The sequence below is a fragment of the Rana temporaria genome, chromosome 2, assembly GCF_905171775.1.
Source record: "Rana temporaria chromosome 2, aRanTem1.1, whole genome shotgun sequence".
In the NCBI taxonomy this organism is placed as follows: domain Eukaryota; kingdom Metazoa; phylum Chordata; class Amphibia; order Anura; family Ranidae; genus Rana; species Rana temporaria.
The window spans coordinates 518,355,365-518,367,411 of record NC_053490.1 but is presented as its reverse complement, the minus strand read 5'-3'; the positions used below and the strand labels follow the sequence as shown (position 1 = coordinate 518,367,411).

General features: G+C 48.6%; 1 protein-coding gene across 1 annotated transcript in view; it reads left to right on the top strand.

Annotated features, from left to right (window-relative positions):
• The window catches only part of ACP6 (acid phosphatase 6, lysophosphatidic), a 54,957-nt gene that overhangs the window by 23,063 nt on the left and 19,847 nt on the right, over nucleotides 1–12,047 (top strand). Inside the window, exons 6-7 of the mRNA XM_040339050.1 lie at nucleotides 1,159–1,246; nucleotides 8,471–8,603. Of these exons, the coding sequence (XP_040194984.1) occupies nucleotides 1,159–1,246; nucleotides 8,471–8,603 (221 nt within the window). The remainder of the gene's footprint in view (nucleotides 1–1,158; nucleotides 1,247–8,470; nucleotides 8,604–12,047) is intronic.

Here is a 12,047-nt window from a genome sequence, read left to right as displayed (position 1 = left end):
GCATGCGCCGTTCGTTAGGCGCGTCATTTACGTGGGGTCACGATTCATTTCCATACAACACGCCCCCTACCAGCCTACTTTGAATTAGGCGGGCTTACGCCGGCCTATTTACGCTACGCCGCCGCAACTTATGGAGCAAGTGCTTTGTGAATACTGCACTTGCCTGTCTAAGTTGCGGCGTAGCGTAAATAGGATATGCTACGCCCAACTAAAGATACACCATAACTGAAGCAGTTTTACCAGGATCATGGCAGAAGCTACAACCATGATCACGGTATTGTGTGTGTGTGTGTGTGTGTGTGTTTGTGTTTGTTTTTTATATTACTGCAGCAAATTCTGCTTGTAGTATAAGTAATGCAAGTGACTATGCAGCTGATGGATTACTTTTACAGACTCCAGAAGAGGGTAACATTTCTCCACCTTTACGGACCTCTCCCATCTAGTCAGGGAGCCTGGGAAGGAGGCGACCGGTGGCATTGGCTTCTGGGCACACGGTGAGAGAGGTCAGAAACAGGAAGCGACAAGGATTTTGTCACTTCTGTTTTTTGTTTGTTTACAGGCCATTGCCGTCTTGTGAAGCTGCTGATCAAACCGATCTTGGTCTGATCTGCTGCTTCGGAGGTCATAGGAGATATCTGGGGTATAATATACTCCAGATCTCTTCATAAAGAGGGTCTGTCATGGACCATGCTATAACAAGGGATAGAAAGAAAGGAAACTGCCGCTCCAGGTGAGTACACTCAGCAATCGGTGTCCTCTCAGAAGCGTGAAATTCTTAAAATGTTGCCTTTAATAGTAACAAATGGAAACGGCACTACAAGTCACAGCAGACAGTGGGGTGGATGTCCACCCCCTAGTCCAGTCTTTTTCTCCAGTCTATAACAAGGGATGTTATTCCCTTAGAACCAGTTTCCAAGGGAATAACGGGGAAAATGGATGTTCCTACAAGGACAGTGAGACCGAGCACAACTGGTTTGCAAGAGTCATAAAAGAGGCTGTCTATGCCAAATGGCACAAGCAGTGCCAAGTGTTCAGACTGCAGGAAAGACCTTGGTGAGGTTGAAGCCTTGCCCATCAACAATACAAGTTCTTGCTGATAACTGTGCATAGTTATTTGTGGTAGAGTTGGCTTGTAAACATATGTTACTTTTTGCACAGGACCCGTCACAATTGTCACGGATGAGGCCAGCAGCGAAATCCTCTACCCCAATTACCAAGGCTGCCATGAGCTCAAACATCATACAAGGTGCGTTTTGGACAATTTCTTTATTAGCAGGGGAGACCGTATTGGAAGAACTGCAGGCAAAATGTACCAACGTTTATTCAGTTTGTATTTATTGAGAAATTCCACGTCTTTCCAAAGTGTTCTAGGTTTATTATCTGCAACCCATATGTTCTATTCCATTCCTACAGCTGTGCTGAAAGCTTCAACGGTCTAGACCAGGGGTGCCCAACCTTTTGAAGAGCGAGAGCCACTTAAGCAACTTGGTAACCAGTCGGGGGCCACAATGAGTGTAGCGGGTGGAAGACAGGTCACGGTTACTCTATAGGCCCTCCGATCCGCCCAGATGAAAGGGGACGCACTCCCTTCTGTTTTTTGGATTGGTGGTAGGTGGGCGTAAACGGACATCTGTTGCTCTATAGAGGTGAATTGAGGGTCCCATTTGGTCGGGCTGATCGTGTGAAAAGGGCCCAAGACTGCTTTCACACTGATGTTCTGTGGTTTATCCACAACCCGGGTGCAGCATAGTGCACCTGTGTCTATCCTGCGGGTTAGCTGAACTTTGCCATAGACCCTGCCTGTCTAAAAGCTGTCGCTGTAGAGGAAGCATCGGCTTATGGGGCCCTGCTCCACAGCTGCTTTCTTCCTCTACCACCAGATTCAATCACAACACTAATGCTGTGGTATGGCGGGTCGGCGACTTGGGCTTGCCAACCCACCTTTTCAGAGCAGGAGGTCGCGGGCCACATCAGAGGGCTCTGCGGGCCACTGGTTGGCCACCCCTGGTATAAACGGAGGATCTAGACAATTAAAGGTTCAGTCCACATAAAAATTATAAATTGGTTATAGGTGGTGTCTAGTAGGCTGAGATACCTGCCAGTTTTTATAATTCTTGGCAACCACAGTGGCGTTCCCTAAAGTGCAACTTCGGCTTATCGAATCCCCCCCCCCCTCCGGTGCCACAATTTGCACCTTTGGGGGGGGGGGGGACAGGATACCTGTCAAACAGGTATCCTTTCCCACTTCCGGGAGTCCAGCCGCGGCGGTGATGTCACTGCTGGGCTCGAGCAGTAGGTTTCTCAGGCCCCGTACACACGGCCGAGGAACTCGACGTGCAAAGCACGTCGAGTTCCTCGTCGAGTTTTGGGATGAAGCCGCCGAGGAGCTCGGCGGGCCGCCTTCTCCCATAGAACAACGAGAAAATAGAGAACATGTTTTCTATTTTCTCGTCGAGCTCCTCGGCGGCTCCATCGAGCCAAAACTGTACAGACGACAGAGTTTCTCGGCAGAATCCTGGTTTTGACCGAGTTTCTCAGTGAATTCTGCCGAGAAACTCTGTCGTGTGTACGGGGCCTCAGATTTCTCACTACTCACTGGAGATTGACAGCAGCTGCTGCCTCGATTACAACCACTGAGGAGAGAGAGGGGGTTGGTTTATGTGAAGCTTTAACCACTTGCCGACCGCGCTATAGCCTAATGACAGCTACAGTGCGGTCGTCCAGTTCTGGGAGGGCGTTGATTGATGTCTTCCCGGAACCATGCCCGCTGTTTCGCAACACCCAGTGTTCTCTGTGATCGCTGTGTCCCTTTCAACACAGCTGATCGCAGATTGGGGTAAAGGGCTGTAATGACACCCCATGTATGAAAGGGGTTAAAGTCGTTTAGGACATTCTATTCCCGAACCCAAAGACAGATACCAAAACTCTAAACAGCCGAAGAAGAAACCCATACGAATAATTCTCCCCCAAATACGAGACGAAGCTTCATGTTTGAGGTTCAAGCAGGATTCACAAACTTTATTGAAAGAGGAGGTTCTTACATTCTGCTCATATTACTCTGAAAATACACCTGTGACCAGACCTAATTAACATGAGCTAATTACCTAATCCCTTTAAGCAGCCTGGTGACTCATGGGCTACAATACACATTAACACAAAACTCCCTCATACAATTGCAGAGTTAATTAGCACAAGCCACAATGAAAGAGAAGTTATCCTAGATTAATTTACATTGTAACAGACAGGTGGTTGGAGTTGACCTCATCAGCCTCGTTAAGCAATAGACGGTCGGTCTGTTACCTTGAGCTTCCTGGAATGCCCATATTAGGCGTTCTACTTCCTGGGCATAGACCTCACAGCACTCAGGGGATAACATCTTCATATTTCTTGATAGATATTGTTATTGAATATTACTGTCCCATTTGAAGTAGTCCAAGATATATTTTCTTAGTCACCCTATGCCCAAAAGTGGCTTCCGTCACAAGGGCCAATCACAGCATCCCTTTACCACGTGATCAGCTGTGTCTAATCACAGGTGATCACAATGTAAACACACTTGCCAGTTAACGCCATTCCTTTCCTCACGATAGTGTGAGAAGAGGAAAGCCGGTAACCGGCAAGTGTGTAAGGGGACATGTACACTGATAATCGGGGCACTGATCATCAGTGCAGCCTCATCCGCGCCCAGCAGTGAAGGAAAAAAATTACCTCTTTGCAAAATTTTGTAACGGAAACAAAAAAGTTTATATATTTTTTAAATTTTTGGTCCTTTTTGTTTAACAAAAAAAAAACCCTACTCAAAAATACCACCAAAAGAAAGCTCTATTTGTGTAAAAATGTCATTTGGGTACAGTGTTGCATAACCGTGCAATTGTCATTCAAAATGCGACAGCGCTGAAAGCTGAAAATTGTCCTGGGCAGGAAGGGGGTGAAAGTGCCCGGTAGGCAAGTGGTTAATCAGCGTAATCCGCTCTAGAACCTTGATTAACCTCCCTGGCGGTAATCCAGAGTGTGGCTTGGGGTTAATTTTTTAGTATCAAAAGTGATAACCCCAATTAACACTGTCCAGACAGAGGTTCAGGGATCATGCAGCCTCATAGGACAGTCAGGGGAGAATCAAAGCTCCTTCTAAAGGTTTAACCAGACACTGATAAAAGTCACAAGACTTCTATATACTGCTGGTGAGAAAAGGTATTTAGCAGTTTATATTTACTAAATATGTGTGTGTGTTTGTTTTTCCCCCATGCAGTTGGGCTGTGTGACTCGGGGGTAAAAGTAAAGCTGATTTCCAGGTATGGCAATATTTACATTGGTCCAGCTTGGAGCAATGTCAAAATCCAACTCTGGGTAAAAAATGTTTTTTTTCCCCATGCAGTGGACTTCATGGGTTAGCTGCTCGTTTTTGTTTAGGGGATTAAAAAGCCGAGATCTACCCACCTAATCCTCTGATCCTCCCAGTGCAAGACCAGTCCCTGCAGCTCCTGACCCCCCTGCGGTCTAGCATTCTTGTGCGGCGGACTGTTCCTGAGGTCATCGCGCCCATCGATTGGCTCTGGTGGTGAAGACCTCAGGAACAGTCCACCGATGAACGAGAAGGAGCGCCATTTTCTGACGGATCAGGTGAGTATAGGTTCACTTCTAGACAAAATAAGCATTTAGCCCGCTACAGCCCCACTGCATGGGAATTTTTTTTTATTTCATTTTTTGACCCAGAGTTTGGTTTTGATATTACTCCTAGCTGGATCAATGTAACTTTGTAAAAATTGCCCTACCTGGAAATCGGCTTTACTTTTAGCCCTGGTTCACACAGTTCTAAATCGCATAACAAGTTGCACCCCATTGTCCCAGCGACTTTGAAAAAGGTTCCTGCACTGCTACTTTTTTTTTTATTATTATTATTATTATTATTACGACTTGCATTGACTTCTGTTAAATGAAGTTGCAAGCCGCAATGAAATCGGATATCGAAATCGCACTGAAGTAGCGTGATTTCAAAGCCTCACTGGTGTGAACCAGGGCAAACCAGTGAAGGATATCACTAAGGCTGCATTCACACCTGAGCGTTTTGTCGCCTAAAGTGCGACGCTCAAATACGCTAGAGGGGAAAAAATACATTATCCCCTATGGAGATGGTTCACATCTGCACGCCTGACGCCGAACGCCTGAAGCTCAAACAAGTTCCGTACCCTTTTTTGTCGTGCGTATCGGGCGTATTTGAGCGTTTCCATTTCCCATAGAAAGTAATGGAAACGCTCGATTCAAGCGACTAGCGCGACAACGAGCGTTTGCTTACGGGCGTTTCGTCGCTTTAATCAATATAACTTTTCACCCAGGCAGAAGATTAAAAATATCTACCAACATATCAACAAGTGATGAAAAGATGATCATTTTTCCTATTGGCTAAAATAAAAAACGTTGAACTTCAAAAACGTCGGACGACGCTGTATGCAAACGCGCAAGTAAGCATGAATACGCGCCAAAATGCCGGAAAAAAACGACCGAACGACCGGCCTTAAACTCCACATTTTCTTCACACTACACACTCATTCATCATGTCTGATCTTTGGCCCTCTGTGCAGATAGTGGAGGAGGAAAAAGCTGTATAGCTGGACTCAGACTGTGGTGAAGGGTGTGATATAGATAGGATGTGGTTATTACAGTAATAAGTATAACCGCAGGCCTGTATACAGGGATGTCAAACTGGCGGCCCTCCAGCTGTTGCGAAACTACCCATCCCATCATGCCTCTGCCTGTAGGAGCCATGCTTGTAACTGTCAGCCTTGCAATGCATCATGGAACTTGTAGTTCTGCAACAGCTGTAAGGCCACTGGTTTGACGCCTGTGGTTTAGAAGATGAAACCACAAGAATACCTCTTCTTCTGTGCACTTGCTGAGGATGAAGATTGGCCAGACTGGACGGGGCTCACGATGTCTGTACTACAACACAAGCCCCTTTCATTTTCAGATCAATAAGAAGGAAGCATCGGCTTATACAGTTCCTGCTTCCTCTGCTGTCACAGCCGGTTCCATGCACTCTGGGATGGCAGGTCTGCAACCCATCGATCGTGATTTGGGCTTGCCGAACCTGCCATTCCAGAGCATGGGCATGCTTTTCCCTGGTTTGAGGTTGCAGGCCACATCAGTGGGCCATGGGTTATTTATTATTATTACTATTATTATTTTTATAATAGAGGAAGTCCCCTAGTTACAAACATCCAACTTACAAACGACTCCTACTTACAAATGGGGGGAGGCAATAGGAAGCGAGAGGAGACCTACCCCTAGGAAAGTAAATTCACTCCTGTAATGCGCCGTACACACAATCGGATTTTCCGTCGGAAAAACCTTGGATGGTTTTTCCAATGAAATTCCGTTCAAGCTTGGCTTGCATACATACTAGGGGTGCCACGGATCAAAAAACTCACGGATCGGATCGATCCTCGGATCAGGAGTCACGGATCGGATCATTTTCGGATCAGCAAAAAAAAAAAAAAAAAACGACAAATCGTGTTACACCCACCAGAGTTTTATATTTCATAGTTATTTTCAACACGAAATGGAGCTTATGTGCTTAAATACAGTATATGTAAATCCGACGGACTGTTTACATGGTACATTTTAAAAGCCGCAGCAAACCTGCTGACCTTGCATGCTTGCTAATGTGACAGAACACCTCTGATTTTCACATTTAACTAAATGTTAAATGTGAAAATCAGAGGTGTTCTGTCACATTAGCAAGCATGCAAGGTTTGCTGTTGCTTTTAAAACTAAACAGTCCGTTGGATTTCTAAATACTGTATTTAAGCACATAAGCTCAGTTTTGTATTGAAAATAACTATGAAATATATGATCTGACACACACAGCAGGGCTCTTCCTCCACCTGTCAGTGATTATTGTGGGGTATGATGGTGTCCCCATAGTGTGTGTGTGAGTGTGTGATCACAGGGAACACGGTGTGGAGGGGAGGGATGTGTCAGGCTCATACAATGTATTCACTACCGTATGTGTTCTGCTCTCTGATGGTCTCCTCGTCCAGTGCTGGGGATGCCGAATAACATCCTCCCCCGTCCAGGAATACAATCACAAACACTCGGCCTCCCCCTCCTCCCCCCCGGGCTCCGCAGCACATCTCCTTTTCCCTTCACACACAGCTCCGGCCAAAACACACACACACGCTGCCTTGCTTGTAACGCGCCCGCTGATTGGTTTGGAGGCAGGGCAGCTCTGGGTCATCGCTTCTGTTAAGCATCCTGATTGGCCGAGTGCTAGTGTTTCGTTTCCCGCCTCCTCCTTTCCTGTCAGTCAGTGTACTGCAGTGAGAGGAGGCTGAGGGAGCTCACAATCTACGGATCATACGGATCACATGTGTGCCGATCCGAAAAGGTTGATCCGTGCGGATCACGGATCAATGACGATCCGTTACACCCCTAATACATACACAGCGCTTGTGCAGTATCAACTCAACTGAGCCTCTGAAAATAGCCGAAGATGTAGAGCTGAGAGTCTGCTCTACACGGCGCCTGCGCACTGACTATGACACACGCCGCACGCTTCCGATGCTAGAGCTACTCTGCAAGGGGCGGAGGTGATTTTAGCAATAAAGTGCACGTCTTAGCGGGGCGTGTTAAAACAAATGAAGGGTGGGTTTTGCAATGTGCCACGCTAAGATGTATACTTTCTTGCTAAAATCACCCCCGCCCCTTGCAGAGTAGCACTAGCATTGGAAGCGTGCGGCATGTGTCCTAGTCGGTGCGCAGGCGCCGTGTAGAGCCGACTCTCAGCTCTACCTCTTCGGCTATTTTCAGAGGCTCAGTTGAGTTTGTGCGGCGCGCCGGCGCAGTACAGGGGGGTCCATATCTGCCAGGGGACCTTTTTCGGCAGGACACTGGGAAGCCGCCCGCCATGTCCTTAACAACCGATGACGCGTAAGTGGGCTTCCCTGCTGAGAGCTGAAACGTTAACGAATGTAAAAGAATGCTGGGAATAGAAAATTCAGAAAACAAACAGCGTGGAACTCCCCCCAAATCCATACCCGGCCTTTTGGGTCTGGTACTGATTTTAAGGTAAACCCAATGCCAGCATTAAAAAAAAATGGTGTGGGTCCCTCCCAAAATCTATACCAGACCCTTATCTGAGCATGCAGGCCAGGAAAGGGGAGGGGACCAAGTGAGTGTCACCCCCCCCCCCTCCTGAACCATACTAGGACACATGCTCTTAACACCTCAACATGGGAGGGGGGTGGGGGCCTCTTCCCCACAACCCTGGGCGGTGGTTGTGGGGGTCTGTGGGTAGAGGCTTATCGATATATGGGGTCCCTTAGGTCCCGGCCTCCCCCCCCCCCCCCACTATGTGAATGAGTATGGGGTACATAGTGCCCCTACCCATTCACCAAAAAAGTGTAAGCTGCGATGTATTACATTTTTGTTGTTGGGTTAGGATATTGTTTAGCTGACGTTTTTGATGTTTCAGTGGCCGGATGTCTGACGCCAACAACCAGCCGGGAATGAAAGACGAGCTGAAAAAGCTCCAGCGGGACCTGAATATTGATAACAAAGAGGAAGTGGATTTCTTCTTACTGCTTGACAACCTGCTGGCCGAACAGGTGAGAACGGAAGACCTCAGATTCTGATTGTGGACAAATATGCAGGTTGCTCGAACCAACTAATCGGATTACAGCTGCTGCTTTTTTTGGTACACAAGAAAAAAATGAAAGCAGGCTTCTGATTGGCTGTTGTGAGAAACCTCCCTCCCTCCCTCCCCTCCTTTCTCTCCTCCTCCTCCTCCTCCTCCTCCTCCTCCTCCTCCTCCTCCTCCTCCTCCTCCTCCCTCCCTCCTCCTCCTCCTCCTCCTCCTCCTCCTCCTCCTCCTCCTCCTCCTCCTCCCTTTCCTCCTCCTCCTCCTCCTCCTCCTCCTCCCTTTCCTCCTCCTCCCTCCCTTTCCTCCTCCCTCCCTTTTCTCCTCCCTCCCTTTTCTCCTCCCTCCCTTTTCTCCTCCCTCCCTTTTCTCCTCCCTCCCTTTTCTCCTCCCTCCCTTTTCTCCTCCCTCCCTTTTCTCCTCCCTCCCTTTTCTCCTCCCTCCCTTTTCTCCTCCCTCCCTTTTCTCCTCCCTCCCTTTTCTCCTCCCTCCCTTCTCTCCTTTTCTCCTCCCTCCCTTCCTCCCTTCTCTCATTTTCTCCTCCCTCCCTTCCTCCCTTCTCTTCTTTTCTCCTCCCTCCCTCCCTCCCTCCCTTCTCTCCTTTCTCCTCCCTCCCTCCCTCCCTCCCTTCTCTTCTTTTCTCCTCCCTCCCTCCCTCCCTTCTCTTCTTTTCTCCTCCCTCCCTCCCTCCCTCCCTCCCTCCCTTCTCTTCTTTTCTCCTCCCTCCCTCCCTCCCTTCTCTTCTTTTCTCCTCCCTCCCTCCCTCCCTCCCTCCCTCCCTCCCTTCTCTTCTTCTTTTCTCCTCCCTCCCTCCCTTCTCTTCTTTTCTCTTTTCTCCTCCCTCCCTTCTCTTTTCTCTTTTCTCCTCCCTCCCTTCTCTTTTCTCTTTTCTCCTCCCTCCCTCCCTTCTCTTCTTGTCTCCTACCTCCCTCTCTTCTTTTCTCCTCCCTCCCTCCCTTCTCTTCTTTTCTCCTCCCCTCCCTCCCTCCCTCCCTCCCTCCCTTCTCTCCTTCCCTTCTCTCCTTTTCTCCTCCCTCCCTTCTCTCCTTTTCTCCTCCCTCCCTCCCTTCTCTCCTTTTCTCCTCCCTCTCTTCTCTCCTTTTCTCCTCCCTCCCTCCCTTCTCTCCTTTTCTCCTCCCTCCTCGCCTCCCTCCCTCCTCGCCTTCCTCCCTTCCTCCCTTCTCTTCTTTTCTCCTCCCTCCCTTCTCTTCTTTTCTCTTTTCTCCTCCCTCCCTTCTCTTTTCTCTTTTCTCCTCCCTCCCTCCCTTCTCTTCTTTTCTCCTACCTCCCTCTCTTCTTTTCTCCTCCCTCCCTCCCTTCTCTTCTTTTCTCCTCCCCTCCCTCCCTCCCTCCCTTCTCTTCTTTTCTCCTCCCTCCCTTCTCTCCTTTTCTCCTCCCTCCCTCCCTTCTCTCCTTTTCTCCTCCCTCCCTCCCTTCTCTCCTTTTCTCCTCCCTCTCTTCTCTCCTTTTCTCCTCCCTCCCTCCCTCCCTCCCTTCCTTTTCTCCTCCCTCCCTCCCTCCCTTCTCTCCTTTTCTCCTCCCTCCTCGCCTCCCTCCCTCCTCGCCTCCCTCCCTCCTCGCCTCCCTCCCTTCTCGCCTCCCTCCCTTCTCGCCTCCCTCCCTTCTCTCCTTTTCTCCTCCCTCCCTCCCTCCCTTCTCTCCTTTTCTCCTCCCTCCCTCCCTCCCTTCTCCTCTCTCCCTCCCCTTCTTTTCTCCTCCCTCCCTCCCTCCCCTTCTTTTCTCCTCCCTCCCTCCCTTCTCTCCTTTTCTCCTCCCTCCCTCCCTTCTCTCCTTTTCTCCTCCCTCCCTTCTCTCCTTTTCTCCTCCCTCCCTCCCTTCTCTCCTTTTCGCCTCCCTCCCTCCCTCCTCGCCTCCCTCCCTTCTCGCCTCCCTCCCTTCTCGCCTCCCTTCCTTCTCTCCTTTTCTCCTCCCTCCCTTCTCTCCTTTTCTCCTCCCTCCCTTCTCTCCTTTTCTCCTCCCTCCCTTCTCTCCTTTTCTCCTCCCTCCCTCCCTCCCTCCCTTCTCCTCCCTCCCTCCCTCCCTTCTCCTCCCTCCCTTCTCCCCCCTCCTCTCCTTTTCTCCTTCCTCTTCCTAAGACAAATAGCCAGTGTTTTTACGATTCTCTCCTCTCCACAATGGTGCATTCATTATGTGAGCATTCGCCAGGCCGGAGCAGAATCGTGTGCGGTAGGGGGAGGGTCCTTATCACTGTGTAAGCTCCAAGTAGATTACCTACCTTTTTTCTATTTCACCTCTCTAGTTATCCACTAGTTTTTATCTATTATGAAAATAAAAGCCACCATGATCACATGACAGGCTGGGTCCCGGGTCTTCTTTCCATCTGTAGAATGGAAGAGACTTTTTTTTGATGACATGAAATCCTGGAATTCTGCTTTAATTCTCCATCTCTGAGTATAATACTAAATCCTATGAACCTCATTCCTTCTATAATCCTTCAGCTTCATATGTATTGGTGCTGTATGTGAAAGTGCAATCAAAACCCAGATGGTTCAGCTTTCCAACAATCGGATCATTTAGGACAGATATGCAATTAGCGGACCTCCAGCTGTTGCAAAACTACGTCATTCCCATCATTCCTCTGGGTGTCATGCTTGTGGCTGTCAGTCTTGCTATGCCTCATGGGACTTGTAGTTCTGCAACAGCTGGAGGTCCGCTAATTGCATTTCCCTGATTTAGGAGAACATTATTAGGCTTTTTTCACAGAGGGCGCAAAAAACAGGTGGTTGATACACGCAAATAAAAGAAAGAAAAACTATTTGGGAGAGAAGAAGCACTCCCCCAAATTTAGGGATTGTAATGTGAGAGGTGTCAATTGCTATAAAAAGGTAAACACAGGGGCCCAGATTCTCGTACGAGTTACGACGGCGTATCTCCAGATACTGAGTTTGAGGCGTTGTATCTATGCGCCTGATTCTTAGAATCAGTTACGCATAGATTTGTATTAGATCCGACCGGCGTAAGTCTCTTACGCCGTCGTATCTAAGTTGCATATTTACGCTGGCCGCTAGGTGGCGCTTCCGTCTATTTACGTGGCGAATATGGTAATGAGTAAGATACGCCGATTCTCAAACGTACGTGCGGCCGGCGCATTTTTTTTACGTCGTTTGCGTAAGGCTTTTTTCGACGTATAGTTACCCAAGCTCTATGAGGCGTACCAATGTTAGGTATGGACGTCAGAACAGCGTCGAATTTTTCACGTTTTACGTCGTTTGCGTAAGTCGTCCGTGAATGGGGCTGGACGTAAGTTACGTTCACGTCGACTAGGCATTGAGCGGGCGCAATTTAATTTGAAAATTCGACGTGATACTGAGCATGCGCCTTTCGATAAAAGCGTAATTTACGTGGGGTCACAATAAATTTACATAAAACACGCCCACATCTTCCACATTTG